The following is a 16995-nucleotide window of genomic DNA, read 5'->3' as shown; positions in this document are numbered from 1 at the left end:
CAGAGGAGGGTGGTGGAATGAGGCGGGAATTCCTGGCATTGGGAAACTACCCTACCCATCATTCTAAAGGAGCATTTTGACACTGACAGCATGAGAGCCAAACTTATTAATGATTTGGAAAGCAAAAACATTAATTTGTGGAGATAATTGGCTCAACTTTACAAGCTCCATACTGTTGTGAGCCATTGATCTCAGATTGGAGGGGACCTTGGACATTGAACTACAGATCAAGACTGGGCTAGTGAGAGCTGATTACCATGAATTTCAAATATTCACCTGAATTTTTAAAATATGGATTTTATTTCTTTATTTTTGCTTTCATTAAGTCGATGTATGCCCGGGCTGGGAATTGTAGATTTTTACTTATTTATTTGCATCCCATATTTATTATTTTTACAAACAACCCAAGGCAGTGATATATCCAACACATTTTCCTCCTCCTATTTTCCCCACAAAAACCTTGTGAGGTGGGTTGGCCTGAGAGAAAGTGACTGGCCCACGGTCACCCAGCTGACTTTCATGGCTAAGGCAGGACTTGAATTCACAGTCTCTTGTTTTCTAGTCTGATACCTTAGTCACTAGACCAAACATGTTTATGGAACTATGTAAATCTGTAAATTACATTTCGAGGGTACCAAATGAAAAGCTGTTATTTTTCAAGTACACTGTTAAAATAATATCTACCCTGGATTTCTACATGTATCCAAATTCTAATATTAAACCAATTTCTAGACAATTGTTATATAATCGAATTAAAAATGCCATTCCTGGGAAATTTAATGCACACTTATGTACAGTTTTACATCTGTAGCCTGTTTTACTTCCAGTAAATACAAGACAGCAAACTTGATTTTTCTTTTTCCATTTATCCTGATAACTCTGCAAAATAGATTAGTCTGATACATTGCAATGGGTCCCAGATTACTAAATGATTTCTGTACCAGAATGAGGTTTGGATCTCTCTCATCACCCTCAATACCACTCAATTTGTTTGTAACTCAGTATAAATGTTAGTGTTTATTTTTAAATGTTAAAATATATACATAAAAAAGTTCCATTCAAAGCTGTTACCAATAATTGACAATAGGACCTCTAAATAAAATCTGAAATAAATTTGGCTTTAAGAAAATACGTGTTATTAACAGGCATGAAGGAAATATGAATGGTCAAATATGAATAAATGACACAACATAAATTACGTTCTATGTATAATAATTTATATTAAAAAATATTTTTCTCCTTTTTCCTTTGCTAGTAATGATTTTGAATACCAGTTGACACTGCGTACTGATCTCTACACAAATAGGCACACCCAATGGTACTACTTCCAGGTTACCAACACCCAAGCAGGAATGCCTTACCGATTTACCATTGTGAACTTCACCAAGCCAACAAGCTTGTACAATCGTGGCATGCGCCCATTATTATATTCAGAAGCAGAAGCAAAGATCCACAAGGTGGGGTGGCAAAGGACAGGAGATCAAATCAAATATTATAAAAACAATTTCAGCAGTGATGGGCACCAATATTTTTCCTTGACATGGACTTTCCAGTTTCCACATGACAGGGATACTTGCTATTTTGCCCACTGCTATCCATACTCTTACAGCAACCTGCAAGACTATTTGTCAGCCATCGCCAGAGACCCAAGGCGCTCCAAATTCTGCAAAATCCGTATATTATGTCATTCTCTGGCTAGGAATATAGTCTATGTTTTAACTATTACCAATCCCTTGCAAGATTTTAATAAGGAAAAATGCAAGTCAGCAGTCATTTTGACAGCAAGGGTGCATCCTGGTGAAACAAACAGTTCATGGATGATGAAGGGCTTTCTGGATTACCTTCTGGGAGATTCAGATAATGCCCAATTGCTCCGAGACACTTTTATTTTTAAAGTGGTACCGATGTTGAATCCAGATGGTGTGATTGTGGGCAATTATCGCTGCTCTTTAGCCGGCAAGGACTTGAATCGCAATTATAGATCAGATCTTAAAGACTCTTTCCCTTCTATTTGGTATACCCGCAGCATGATCAAAAGGTAAAAAGGTAACACAATCACTTCTATCTGCTTAATTTTATTTTATTTTATTTTATTTATTTGTCACAACAGTATATATGTATAAGCATGAAATAACTATACTATATAAAGCATATATATAATCATAAGTATGTAATAACTATATGAAATTGGATACTATCAAAGGGAACATTAGGACAGGAACGGTAGGCACGTTGGTGCTCTTATGCACCATTTATTTATTTATTTATTTATTTATAGAGAATAACATTTATTCTCTGTTCAATATTAGTTCACTGTTAATGAATGCATGATTTTATTATCCAACTTGTTCCACTTTATTTATTTTTAGTTCAGAGATTACTGGCTTTTTCTATACACTACTAATTTTTATTGTAACTATTAATTTTTTGTAATTGACATGTGAAATGAAAAGAGCAATTTCTGGAGGAGAAGAAAAGAATAGGTACTATATATAACAATAAAAGTCCTACTCTGTATTTTAGTTATGTTATATAAGATGATGAAGCCCATACATATGATTTAATTTAAAAATATTAACCTACTATGGAGAGAGCATTTTAATATTGTATATTTAATATTTCCTAAAATTAAGGGAAATGTGACAAGGAGATAAAGCTGAATCTCCAGTGTATTCAGTGAAAAAGCTTCTATTGAAACTGGATCACTACTAGTGGCGGTCATGCCTTCATATAATGGATAACTTAAAATCTAAACTATCTTGAAATGATACCCACAATTCCTAACATAAACCAAAACCGCAATCAGAGTATTTAAGTTTCAATAACCAAAGCTCTCATAATGTGATTTTGTCTCTTGTAACAGAATAATGGAAGAGCGAAATGTTCTTCTATACTGTGACCTTCATGGTCATAGCAGGAAAGAAAATGTCTTCATGTATGGCTGTGAAAAAAAAGAACAAGATGAAAGGGCATGCTTACTTCACCGCATTTTTCCTTTCATTATGAGCAAAAGTTGTCCAGATAAAGTAAGCCAACTTCTAATATTATATCTCAGATAATTAATCAAAACTGGAATCCCTTTGCATGTTAATTTAATATTATACTGTAATGATAATAAACTCCGAATCAGTCTGTCGCTCAATCTAATAAATATTTTAAACGTAGATTTCAGATATATCATGTTAACTATTAATTTTATTAAGATATAAATGCATAACCTTTTTCAGGTTTGGCTTGGCACAATACTTAGTCTTTGAGTGTACTGTACTAGGTGATAGGAGGATAATGAGAAAAACTGTAAAATTTAATAAATTAAACACCATCATTGTATATTCCAGGTATTTAATATTTTTTCTTTATAATACCAACTTTTGAACAAATATGTTCAACATGTGAACAATGTGCCCAAACCTTTGAGCAGAACTTTAGGTTGTGCATCTCTATACTAACAACATTCATAGATCTACCTCTATGTTTGATCGGATTTTTGCAATTGCAATGGGATTTTTAGTTCATATAAAACAATAACTACTGCAACTGTACACTATTTTCTCCCATATCTTAAAAGCATTTTATTTGGCTATGCTCTGCTGTTCACATTTTTATGCATTGCTCTAGTTTTTTCTACAGGAGCAGAATGTCACATAGTACATTTCCCTTTTTCCTTTCAGAAATGATGTGAATTATGCAAAGGAACCACAAGAATTGATAGCTTGCATATTGAAGGGAGAGCATTATCTGAGGAAGTTGTTTTAAATCATGTCTGCATATCTGCTCTATAATGAGTAATTTGCCTCTTTAGTAGGAATTGCTAATCTTTATTTCATTTCTTATCCTATTAAGTTCTCATTCCAAGATTGCAATTTTAAAATGCAGAAAGGCAAAGAAGGAACAGGTCGAGTAGCTATGTGGAAAATGGGCGTCAACAACAGCTATACCTTAGAAGTAACCTTCTGTGGCTCTAAACTGGGTAAAGGAAGTAATTTTACTCCAGAATTAATAATTAATGTATTCAATAACAGCTCTTGCATTGTAGAGATAATTGCTAAATAAAGATAAGGTAATCAATTCCTGGTGTCCAGATGAACATGTTCACTCTTGGCAAACCATGAAAGTGGTGTTGCCTTCTTTGAATATTTTTTTTTTATTAAATTGCCAGCCTAGCCTGCCAAGTACTAAGCAGATCAAGCCTTCCTCAAAGGTGGCTAGGTTGAAATTAGCTGTTTACAAAAGTGTCTTAGAATTTCATTTAAGTAAAAAAAAATAGATATGAATATCAATTATCACACATGAGCAACTATGTTTTAATTACTATAGTTTTTTTAAAAAGTTTTTTATTTTTCTTATACACATATTATAAATGTACATTTTCTTATTCATAGATAATCATTTTCTCTAAAGAAAGCACAAAGATAAAACTTTTTAATTACCTTTGGAGTTGCTCTTCTACCCTTTCTTTCCCTTCGTTTTACAACAAACCTTCTTCTCTTTTCCCGCCCTCCTTCTCCTTTCCTACCTTCTTCCTCCTCTCCTTCCACATACCTCCTTCCCTTTCCTCTCCCCCACTCTTCTCTTTCCCTCCTTTCTCACCTTCTCTCCTACTCTTATCCCCTAACTTATCTTCCTCTCTTTCTCCTTCCTTCTATCCCTCTCTTTCCTTCACCTCCTCTATCTTACCTTCTATTCCTCTCTTCTTTCTTTCTTCCTTGTTGTATATTATTTCCCTTGTTTGGTATCCGAGCAACTCCAATCTTCTGATAATATATACTTTCTTTTTTATTTCTTTTCTATTTTACCCAATCCATCATTTCATGGTTGTACATCTATATCTATAATCTTCTCTTCTTCATCCCCCCTCCCCCTTTTCCATCTATTTTGGCGATATCGGGGTTTCTATTTCTTCATTACCATTTTTCTCATTTCTTTTCCATTTATTAATATTATTTATCAGTTTATTGTCTTTTATTTCTGTCTCTTTTCTAACCATACATAAAATCTTTCCCATGTCTTGAAATACACCGATTCCTCTTTATCTTTTATTCTTAAAGTTAATCTATTCATTTCCGCACAATCTAAAAATTTTTTTATTACTTCACCTTCTGATGGGATTCTCTCTAACTTCCAATTTTGCGCAAATACAAGTCTTGCTGCTGTTATTACATGGATAATTAAATACATTTCTTCTTTGCTATATCTTTCTGGCAAAATACCCAATAAGAAAATTTCTGGCTTTAATTCTATGGATTTGTGTAGCATTTCCTTTAACCATGTCTGTATTCTAAACCAATATTTTTTTGCTTCTATACATGTCCACTACATATGATAATAGGAACTCGGGAAATTCGAGCATTTCCAACATTTAGCTGATTTGTTTCAATTACTGTAGTGTGCTACTAAAAGTAGCACACTATAGTAATGAAATAGGGTGAAATGGGGGAAGCTAGCAGTTCCTAACAAAATTCCTAATTGCCAGAAGGTTTGGAGTAGAGTCATGAGGAAACCATTGTGCAAAACAAATGAAGTAAACACATTTTAAAATATAGCTAATTCTTGAAGGATAGTTTCAGCACTTTGTACAGTTTGTACAAATTCAACCATCCATCAATTATTTATAAAATATATAAGAATATGTCCATGAAATTTTTATTTGAGAAATCTGTAAAACAGTAGCCAGAATTCAGTTTTCTTATATTCTCCAGAACAAGGGTGCTTAAATCTGGCCTGCAGGGCCGGCCTGGAAATAGCAAAGGACTGGCCTGTGGGCTTCTGGCAGCCAAACCAGTGGGGGGAGGGCTGTTTTCAGCCTGGACAGCCTCCTGTAGCACTCTGCTGGCCAAAACAGAGTTCGCGTTTTGGCTGGCAGGGTGCTGCAAGAGGCGTCTGTCCCGTCTCCCCCGCCCCCGACCGGCCCTTGGAGGAGAATTACAGTACTGATCTGGCCCTCGGAGAAATCCAGTTTGACACCCCTGGTCCAGAGTATATAAAATTATTCCTGGACAAATCTTTTTTTCTAATATGGTTTCCCTTTTGTATTATAGGAAATAGAAATGCTACCCACTTCAGTACTAAAGATTTGGAGTCCATTGGATACAATTTCTGTGATTCATTATTGGTGTTTTGTACTGAAAAGAAGAGCAAGGTAATACAGAGGAACATTTTTTTCCATACAGAACTGGATAATAATAGGCACTGACTTTCACTGCTGACCCTGTGATCTCTCTTAGTACAATGAATGCCTGAAAGAATTGGAGGAACTAGTAAAACAGGATGATCCAGCTGCCTCATTCAATGATACAGGAGACAGAGGAGATTCTAGGTAAATGGATTGTTTCTCCAAAAATATTTCTAGCCATATTAAAAAGTGAAATCCTTAGCTATGATGTTTTTCCCAGTTCTGTTATCTGATAAAGTAATTATGTAGTTGAGCATCTTATTGTTCACAATCCTGTAAATCAAAACAACATACTTGTTTTCTTTTGCAGTTCAGACAGTTCAGACTCTAATGAGTTTGCCGATAAAACAGAAGCCCAGGTATAGTAAAATTATCATTCAACTATTTACATCGCTTTTATACTTGAAATGTATTTTCTTGGCATTTAATATAGAGATAAACAAGATGGTTGATATATATCAAAACATTATAATCTCCCCTCATTTAATTTAGAAACAATGTCAAAATAAAGTATATGAGACAAAGTGTGTGTTAAAAATAATTTCAAACATTTATATACTTCCTATATCCCTAGGATTGAAGCTGAAAGATATCAATGATTTGATTTGCCCTGTTTGATTATTAGTTGTTGGCATAAGATTAAGAATTCTCTGCTATTATACTTTTTTTGCAAAACAATGTAAGGGAAAGCAATAATTAAGGTAAACTGTTGCATGATAAACTATGATAAACAATTGCATTGACCTAATTTGACAAAAAAAATTATGTACAATCTTAATGAATAGAATAGAATTCTTTATTGGCCAAGTGTGATTGGACACACAAGGAATTTATCTTGGTGCATACACCCTCAGTGTACATTAAAGAAAAGATACGTTCATCAAGAATCATAAGGTACAACACTTAATGATAATCATAGGGAACAAATAAGCAATCAAATCATATTAGGAAACAGTCAATATAAATCATAAGGATACCAGCAACAAGTATACAGTCATACAGTCGTAAGTGGGAGGAGATGGGTGATAGGAGCATTGAGAAGATTAATAGTAATGTAGACTTAGTAACTAGTTTAACAGTGTTGAGGGAATTATTTATTCAGCAGAGTGATGACGTTTGGGAAAAAAATGTTCTTATGTCTAGTTGTTCTGGTATGCAGTGCTCTATAGCATCATTTTGAGGGTAAGAGTTGAAACAGTTTATGTCCAGGATGTGAGGGATCTCTAAATATTTTCACAGCCCCCTTTTTGACTCGGCAGTATACAGGTCCTCAATGGAAGGCAGGTTAGTAGTAATTGTTTTTTCTGCAGTTCTAATTATCCTTTGAAGTTTGTGTCTGTCTTGTTGGGTTGCAGAACCAAACCAGACAGTAATAGAGTTGCAGATGACACTCAATAATTCCTCTGTAGAACTGTATCAGCAGCTCCTTGGGCAGTTTGAGCTTTCTGAGTTGCACATAAAGAACATTCTTTGTTGTGCGTTTTTGATGTTAGGTGTCCATTTTAGGTCTTGAGATATAGTAGAACCTAGAAATTTGAAGGTCTCTACTGTTGATACTGTGTTGTCTAGTATTGTAAGAGGTGGTAATATGGGAGGGTTTCTCCTAAAGTCCACCACCATTTCTACGGTTTTGAATGTGTTCAGTTCCAGATTGTTCTGGTCATACCACGAGGCTAGTTGTTCAACCTTCCATCTGTATGCGGATTCATCATTGTCTCAAATGAGACCGATCACTGTTGTGTCATCTGCAAACTTCAGTAGTTTAACAGATGGATCGTTTGAGAATATTCTATTCTATTCTGTTCTGTTCTGTTCTATCCTATTCTATTCTGCTCAAGCAGGAACCCTATACCATTTCAGACAAATATTTGTCCAATCTCTTCTTAAAAAGTATCACACAGGAAATTAGATATTTCAGTTATGGCAGAGAGACTCTCTGAGCAAGTTACAATTAACTACCGGTAATTTACTGTACATTAGATTTTACTCCAGATACCTTGCTATCCAGCAACAACTTTGTCTTTTGAAAGGTACTGCTATCATTACAATTGAGAGACTGAGAGGAAGAAATACATGCTGCGGGCCAGTAATCATTGTTATTATCCTATATTATGCATCTATTTCATATTAGTTGCAAACAGGCCAGAATACAAATTTAGTAAGAGGAAAGTAGCCACAGAAGCCAAGAAAAAGAGATTCCCACGTGCCAGTGAAAATGATTTTATTAAAGCTGAATGCATATCGGAAATATAATCATTTCTCAAAGATATTCTAAAAACATAAACGTTGCCAGAAGGAATAGGCATTCTGTTAATTAGTGAGTAAATGAAACACAAGTTCACTTTGTATTTTAAAGAGGGAAGATATATAAAGCTCTGGTTCTATGTACATAGTTATATATTGATAGACACTCTTTGGAAGGAACAGAAGGGAGCTGTCAATAACAAGCAAGCCCTCTCCTAAGGAGTATTGCAAAGGAAGAGCAGGTCTCATCACAAGTGACTGCTGCACATAGAGGGAGCTGATGAAGTAGCAAAATGGCATCTCTCCCAACTGTAGTAATAAAATCAGAAAAGTTGAGTGATCAACCTTATTAGCAAAAGCAATGGAAAACCTATAAAAGTAGTCATTGGTGACAGAAGCAGCAATAAATAAGTTAGCAGATCCTGGCTCCTTTTCCTGCCTTAAATCAACCTGTGCTAGTGTTCTTTTAAAAGTGCATTTGACTCATTAGAAAGCATAATGTCAGTCATTAGCAAAGAGATGACACTGCAGTAATCAGATGTCCAATTTCTTCTAGAAGCAAAACTAAAATACCAAATACCATGGAGGCAGATGCCAAAAACCAAAGCAAAAGAGGGCATACCTCAAGGTTAAAACAGTCATTAGAAACTAGGCAGATCCCAAATCTTGGTCATATCAGCCACCTCTGAAAAATGGATTGAGAAAAGAGTGAAATCACTACATTGAGTTGCTTCAGTTATGAGTGGATATGAGAGCATTGAAAAGACTTACCTGGGCATTTCAGAATAATTATAACAATTTGGAAATTGTAGGAGTTGACAGACACGTGTCATATTTCTTATAACAATTGTATCTGCCTTTAAATATTTTGGAGATAGTGAGGGATGGTTTAGTTTAATAATTAAAATAGACTTAAGTAAATATTCTACTATCTTTATCTTTAATCCTGTTAAGTTTAACTAATTTAGTTTTCTCTTTCTTGGCAGGCAAAAACAAAGAAAAAATATTTGAAAGGAAAGAAGGAAAGAAGTTTTGTTTTGGAATCCTCAGGAAGAAGATATTCTAAACATTTACATGAACCAGTGGTATAATTATTGTATAGTAACTACTCAGTACAGTTTGTTGATTCTTAACAGATGTTCACTACATACCAGTTATGCTGTTTCCTTTTGGGATAAGAAATGTTATGTGGGAAATGAAGTAAGAAATAGTAAGGCAAAAAAAGAAATCTTGAAATAAGGAAAAGTAAAGAAAAAGTGCAGAAAATTGTTTACTATAACTTTCCCTATGTTCCACCAAAGCACTGTTGCTTCCACTATATCTGTTTTCTTTTTCATAAATGTATTCTTTAAATTTCTCACGTCCCTTTTTTTTCAGATCTCCTCAGTTCAACCATGGCTCTCTTGGTCTTTTTAAATTTTTTATTATATTTTCCCCTACATAATATAGATGTTCACATTCTGTATTATATTTAAAAATGGAAAGAAATTGGAAGAATAAATAATATGTGCTGTAGTTTTAAAAAACTTATAAGATTGGTTCAGACTATATATTAGTTCAGTAAATGAACCATTTCATGAAGATATATTAGTGCTGTTGCTGGGACTATGGTTTTGTCATTTCGTCTAAAAATTTTTCTCCATCATAACATCAGAAGAGGTCTTAATCAGGGGCAATTTACCTTACAGAATATTTTTTAAAAAAAACATAATTATAAATTTAAATACAATATTTTCCTATTATGGGATATACAGTAATTCAGAAAGATTATATTCTGAATGTTTTGTTCTTCTGTGGAAATAGAATTAGAAAGGAAACATAGAGTCTTGAAAATCTGGAAACAGTTCTATAATATCATGAGTGATTGTTCCTTGTAATGATTGCCTTGTAGTGATTAGTTTTTTCTTATTTAGAATGAATCCAAAAAACCAGAAGACCCTTCTCACAGAGTTTCCAAGACTCAAGAACAAATAATTAAAAATGTAAATATTTTATTGTATCATTAAATTCTAATATAAAACTCAGTGATCTGGTATTGATTCTACAGAAAATAATGAATAATTGACATATAAGAAACCTTATATTTGCAATAAGACATTCTAGCCAGTCACATTTGTTTATTTTATTTTGCTGTACATATCTGTCCATGCATAACAATATCAAATGAAAATTTCTTATTTTGATTGATTTTTTTCTGAAATGTTTTCAACTGTCCTTCAATAGTTAGACCAATGAAAAATATAACTGGTAATTTATCCAACCATCATTGTGACAGCATGACCATAATGAGGTAACCTTGATATAATTTCAAAACTGCCTGAGTAATTTTATGAAGTTTCTACAAGTCACTAATACAGAAATGAACTATTTCTGAATAAGTTAATTACTTTTAGGAGAAATGCTGTGTATAATTGTTGCTACAAGTAATATTTTTATAATTATAAAATACAGATTCTTCATGCAGCTAAAGACATTACAGAATGTTACCATTGAAGATATAGATGTGCATCTTTTTCCATATCAACACTAGTGTTCCTATCTACTGAACTAGTTTAATGCCACTTGTGATGCAGTGGAACACTTATCAAGACACACAATTACAACTGAATAAGAATTGCTTGTCATAAACTAGTCTTCCCCAGTGGGTGCTTTCCTAACAAACATGGCATGTTGGTACAATTTAGATGTTGTAGTCTAAATTTCTGGAGAGATTAGTTTTAAGTCTTGACAGTCAATTACCCCAAAAGCAAGATTCTCACAGAAGTCTCCAATCAGTTTTATTAAAATGGAAAAGGGATTAAATCACAAAAATCTCAACAACTGGATTGTTTTCATTTTCAGAATTCATTTTATTTCCCAGACTTCTAAGGCAGAAATCTCTGTCTCTTAACCTGTCTCTGTCTCTGCCTCTAAGTGAACTGGCAAAAAGGCATTTTTTTTAAAAAAAATTGTAAGAGAAGAATATCTAGGTGTCCAAAAGGGAATCTGTTTGAGGCACTGAACATAACATTACATTCAGATTGAATATTGTCTGTCATATGTTAAGTAATTTTTTTACCTCAAGCTTTCTTTCTGTTATCAGAGTATGTGTTTAGTTTTGTACATTAAGTATATTTGTTACCCATTTATTTTTCTCCACAGGCCCAGGTTTTTCAGAAATTAAAATTGATGGAATTACAAAACATGGAAAGAGAAAAATATGAAATTACCAAGCAGAATGTAGAGACTTTTTCTAGAACAACTAATGCAAAAAAGGTTTGGCTGTCATCTTAGTAGAATAAATTTTGCAACATAAATAAGAGAATGCTGACTTCTTTTTTCTACATACTTTTAAATCTTATTGCTATACAGTTGCCATTTGCAAATATTATATTCATGCAGTGCATCATTTAAGTTATTGCTGATGCTTAAATATATATTTAAATTACTGAAATGGAATTATATTGTAAGCCAATTCTGCATTTCCCATTTCTTGCTTTTCCCATTCCTGACGTCATCATAAATGAAGTTGCTATAGGAATTGTTTAGAGTTTGTGTGTGTGAACGTTGCATTGTTTCTATTAATTGGAATAGTATCATTGTTCCTCTCTACAAAGATAAAAATAGCAAGATGAAATGCAAAAACTAGGGGGTCACAGTGGTAAGTTTGGGAATACTGAAAGCTTGGGATAACCATATAAGGAATGGTTAAGGTGACTTAAATGGGATTGGTTGTGGATTTGAATATATGTGTATGTGGATGATGGCTAAGTCTGAATCATTTGCAGTGAATATTGATTATATGGTTCTGAAAATTAATGTATCAAATTAATAGATTTAACAGCAATTGCAAGTTATACATAGTAAAAAGCAGAGCAATAATATGAATATATGTGACTTTATAGAATTTCACTAATATGTAAACTAAAGTTGAGGAACCAAGTGGAGAACTGTAAATATATGTAAACACTGGTAGAAGACACTGCTACAATAGTATACCGGCTATTTCAAGGAAATATAGTATGTAACTAGCATATAGGTAGTTGTATGTTTTATTGCAAGTAATGTTGTCCACTATATTGCAAAAGAAGGTGACATTTTTATGTTTAAGAATATGCTTCTGCCTGTTTTATTACACAAAAAGAAAGTTGGTTATGCCAGGAAGAAAAGTAAATTGAATGCATTGGAAATGGAATATTTAATATGTACATATATGGTAAAACAAGAAGAGATCAGTTCAAGAAAGATGGGAGCTAAGTGAATTAATGTGGATCTCATTCAAAAATGACCAGTGTGCAAAAAGTGTATTCAGGTGATTTGATCATATACCAACCATGTATGACAATCAAATTGCAAAACAAATATATAAAGAAGAGTGACTTTGTGGAGGACTTTACAAGAATAGAGAGGTCTGATGGCATTGCTGTAAACTAGACTTCGTGTATACTGTTGGTATAAACTAGATTTGGCTTTTTTTTCCTTTGCTCATGCCTTCTGGTCCTTTGCCTTAATATTTCCTACTCCTTTTTTTTATTTTCTATTATTGTTGTTCATTCCAAAAGAGTGTGGTATGTGCATGCGCATGTACTATTACTTTTTATAATTTTGTCAAATAACTTTCAATTATGTCTGATTAAAAATAAAATAGATGCGTTTGTGCTTTAAAATGTTGACTTTACGTGCAGAAAGAATATTTCATCTATAAGCATTCCATTCTTTAAACCAGTCTTCCTCAGCCTAGTACCCTTCAAATGTGTTAGTCTTCACTTTCTCTCATTCTCTCAAGTTAGACAACAGATCTACCTACATAATTCATTGGAATTATGGCCAAACAGGAAAGATGCAGCAGTATTTAGCATACCCAGACTACTTATAGTCTGTGCCATAAAACTATTTATCACATATTTTAATTAGTCCTTACATACAAAAAAAGAAATGGGGGAGTTCAGAAATATGGAAGAATAGTAATCATGCATTTGTCTCTGTTTTCTCTAATAGTCAAAGACTTTAGCAGGGGTTCATGAATTGTTTAAAGAAACTAGTTCCATTTTAAAAAGTAAACCAGATCAAATGGCTTTCCCCTCTAAAAAAGGTAAGAACATTTTTATCAGCTTGTACATTTTGTTAGTTATATGGTGCACTATAAATAGGGTATGTTCTACATTTTATATAATCTTCCCAGTCCTGTATAGTATCCTTATAACTTCCATGGTCTGTTTTAGCTATGAAGTAGCAAATACCTGAACTAGTGACCAACATTGCCTTTAAAAATTATTAAATATTAGATTAGAGTGATTTAGGTTAGATGACTGGAGTAGAAGTGTGATAAATAAAATAAAATGCATACATAAAATAATTATGGTTTGAGGGAGGGAGTTCCACTGGTAGTTACAACTGAGTGTTAAGTCAAGCATATAAAAAATAACACCTATAATAAAGTAAACTGTTTACTCATTTTATGACATTAAACATTACAACATTAAAAATTCAAAATACACCACCAGGAATTGTTAAATGCCAATTTAAAAAGATGGTTTTTAAAATCTTTTTAGAGCCCTATCTTGTTTGCAGATTTAATGCTACTGTGAGATGATGGAGGAAAATGTGTTTTGGTGATAAAATATCTGTAAATATGTTTGATCATGTGCTCTAACGCTATCCTTGCATTGGACAATTTTAAAAAAATAGTATGGAGGGAGCTGGTCTTTCATTCCTCTTGGACATTTGACTGTCACTTTAAATTCCCATCCAACATAATGGCAGGCAAAGATTACAGAAGAACTGGAATTTATTCTCAATTAGATCATTTCTTACAGAGTCTGAACAAAGATTTCTTATATTTTATATTGTTCATTTAGGACATCTACTGGACATTTTCTGTGTTCCCAATTCTGTATTTTAATAGGAAATTAAGTGTGGAAACTTTATGTAAAAAAACACATGATTTTTCCAACCTGCCATATAATTTCCTGATAAACTCATGGTGCATATAGACATGCTAGACATTCTGGATACATTCTAGTTCTACAAAACACAAGATGAGCATGTCTTGAGGTCTGTGTCATTTATTATTTAGTGAGCCTTACGTGTGTGTGTGTGTCTACCACATTCTTGAACTTTTTATATTTGATAAAATAGACTCTTTTTCAGAAAAATGTACTACAAGAAAACATTTTAAAAATTAGGATTAGAATTATTTCATATTTCACCAAGGTGTATGCATTTTAGAGAGAGTTAGAATGTGAAACCTTGAATCTAAAATTCTGTTAAATCACAAAATCTATCATATGTCTTAGGCTAATCAGTTATCCATTTTAGATTATTGAACTGCCACATCATTCCTTACTTTTTCTCTTTTTACTATATCATGACTAACTCTCAAATTATTTTGTTAAATGTTGATTGTCTTTGCATTGAAATATGGAAATTATTATTACAAAATGTTTAAACTGTAATTTAACATTCTGGATTATTCCAGTTCTGGTAAACATAGTTTCCTGGTGTACACACAGTGGTATAAATGCAATATGTTACAGCACAGTGCTGTATACATGTATACAGTATACTTTGAGATGAGGAGAATGGGAAGGAACAATGCAAGGTTAGAAAGCAAACACATAAGCCTATTGCTTGTGTTTATTTATCAAAATAACCCATTTTTTTCCATACTAATTAACATTAATTATGTGAACTTATATAAGAACTATCCCAGATATCTCTGTTTACCTCTTGGAAAGCAAAGCAAAATAGGCATACTTTTAAACAAACTCTTCTGGAGGATTTATATTTTATGTGCATCATCATCATTATCTGTTAAATTTATATGGAGCCCAACTCTGGGCCGTTACCAAATTTTATGGTACTTTAAAAGCAAATTAAATTAAAAACAAATATCATATACAGTAAACCTTAATAAACTATGGTATAATTCAGACGCATGAAGTTACGTTTCAGGGAATGTAAGCTGGGAAAGGTTGAGGATACTTACTGATTGCTGCACATAAACAACACAGCAAGATAACATCATACAATAAAGGATACATCCACTGGTCTCTGTCATATATCCTACTCTATAAGCATTAGTCCTCTTTGCCAGGGAACAAGATGGCTAATTGTTTTCATTTATCTATGTTTTATCAATACAAATAAAAGCAACAGCCATAGGCTTCTGTGATGAAAGGAATAAAATATGTCTAATGACATCCCAACACAAACTTTGTGAATCATATTTTTCCTCCAATATTGTGATACAAGTACAAGAGATAGGATAGCATTTTTTATCATCATGAATGTCTATGGCCACAATAAATCCGTTACTGTATCACCTTTCATATCTTTAATTTCTTTTTCTCAGATGCTATACCGAATGTGCCAAGTAAATATACTCTTCAGTATCTGAGTCATTATTTCCCTGAGCAAGGATTAAGTGAGTTTATTTATAAGCACGATTAAGATAGAAAAGCATGTATAAACAATATATTTACAGCCAGCGCAGTATAGTGAAATTATGACTGTTAAATATGTTAAATGACTGTTAAATATTTGTAGCCAAGCTGTTTCAGCAGTGCTTGTTCCTAGGTTTAGTCACAGTTTGCAAGAATAAATTATTTAATTCTGCATTTTATTATAGTGGAAGTGGACTGTGCTTCTGGATTTCCATAGGCAAATTAAGAATTAGATCCCGGTGTGACAAATTAATACTATAGAAAAGCTACTGAAGAGTAAATACTGTTACAGAACATAAACAGAACATAAAATGTTCAAATGAAATCTAATCCCTAAAATGCTGACAGCTAAAATGTCCCTAACAGTCTTTTGGATAAAAATTATCTTGTCTGAGAGAGGAAGTGGAATGTGTTGTGAAAGAAGTGAAAAGTGTTAAGTGTTTGACACAATTTCTATGGGCCAAAGACAGATTTACAAAATCAAGTTGACATTTTCCCATCATTCTTTTTGCAATTTTGCGATTCTTGATAAAATAATTACTCTTCCAGCTTTTACGATTATGAGGAAAAACTAAAAACAAAATATGATTACAGTAGTAGTGTTTTACAAAATAAATTCATTAACGTGATTTTGCATTTTTCTTAATGTTCAAGCTTAGTTACATATGTCAGTAAACAGTTATACATAAATGTGCACACATTTGGTGTTTTGTAATTAATAAGATTGTGTGTGAGTGTGTGTGTGTGTATATATATATATACATACATACATAATACATACACGCACAGACAGACATGTACATATATACACACAGTATGAGAGAGCAAATCTAGGCACTTAAGAGCTAGAGAGGTTCCTTAACAATATTTGATATAGTCAACTTTTATCATGTCAAGATTGTATTACAGTACTATGTCTGGGTTTGGTCTTTTATTTAAACAGATTTTGGATGGGACCTATCCCACCCTTTTAAGCACGTTGTTTCCCAGAGACTTTTCCTACCTCCCACTGCCCATAACCAAATGTGCAATACACCAAAGAAAAATAGTGCACTTCTGGGTTGCCGACTTCCTAGAGTGGAAAATATGAAGAGGGAAGTAAGCATCCATCAAAAAAGTTAAGTATTGTAGCACAATATTATGATAGGGGGAGGG

General features: G+C 33.0%; 1 protein-coding gene across 7 annotated transcripts in view; it reads left to right on the top strand.

Annotated features, from left to right (window-relative positions):
• Positions 1-16995, top strand: part of AGBL3 (AGBL carboxypeptidase 3) — a 55120-nt gene that overhangs the window by 30387 nt on the left and 7738 nt on the right. For 4 of the 7 annotated variants that reach the window (XM_058191789.1, XM_058191792.1, XM_058191790.1 and 1 more), the window contains 12 exons: positions 1256-2038; positions 2864-3026; positions 3844-3970; positions 6039-6139; positions 6225-6316; positions 6483-6531; positions 9403-9501; positions 10330-10398; positions 11558-11671; positions 13394-13487; positions 15750-15821; positions 16784-16957. In XM_058191789.1, the coding sequence (XP_058047772.1) occupies positions 1256-2038; positions 2864-3026; positions 3844-3970; positions 6039-6139; positions 6225-6316; positions 6483-6531; positions 9403-9501; positions 10330-10398; positions 11558-11671; positions 13394-13487; positions 15750-15821; positions 16784-16957 (1937 nt within the window). The remainder of the gene's footprint in view (positions 1-1255; positions 2039-2863; positions 3027-3843; positions 3971-6038; positions 6140-6224; positions 6317-6482; positions 6532-9402; positions 9502-10329; positions 10399-11557; positions 11672-13393; positions 13488-15749; positions 15822-16783; positions 16958-16995) is intronic. The other 3 variants (XM_058191791.1, XM_058191793.1, XM_058191794.1) reach the window with 3 other exon arrangements.

Source organism: Ahaetulla prasina, chromosome 7 (assembly GCF_028640845.1).
Source record: "Ahaetulla prasina isolate Xishuangbanna chromosome 7, ASM2864084v1, whole genome shotgun sequence".
Lineage (NCBI taxonomy): Eukaryota > Metazoa > Chordata > Lepidosauria > Squamata > Colubridae > Ahaetulla > Ahaetulla prasina.
The sequence above is the reverse complement of the archived record's forward strand: the minus strand, read 5'-3'. Positions and strand labels throughout refer to the sequence as shown.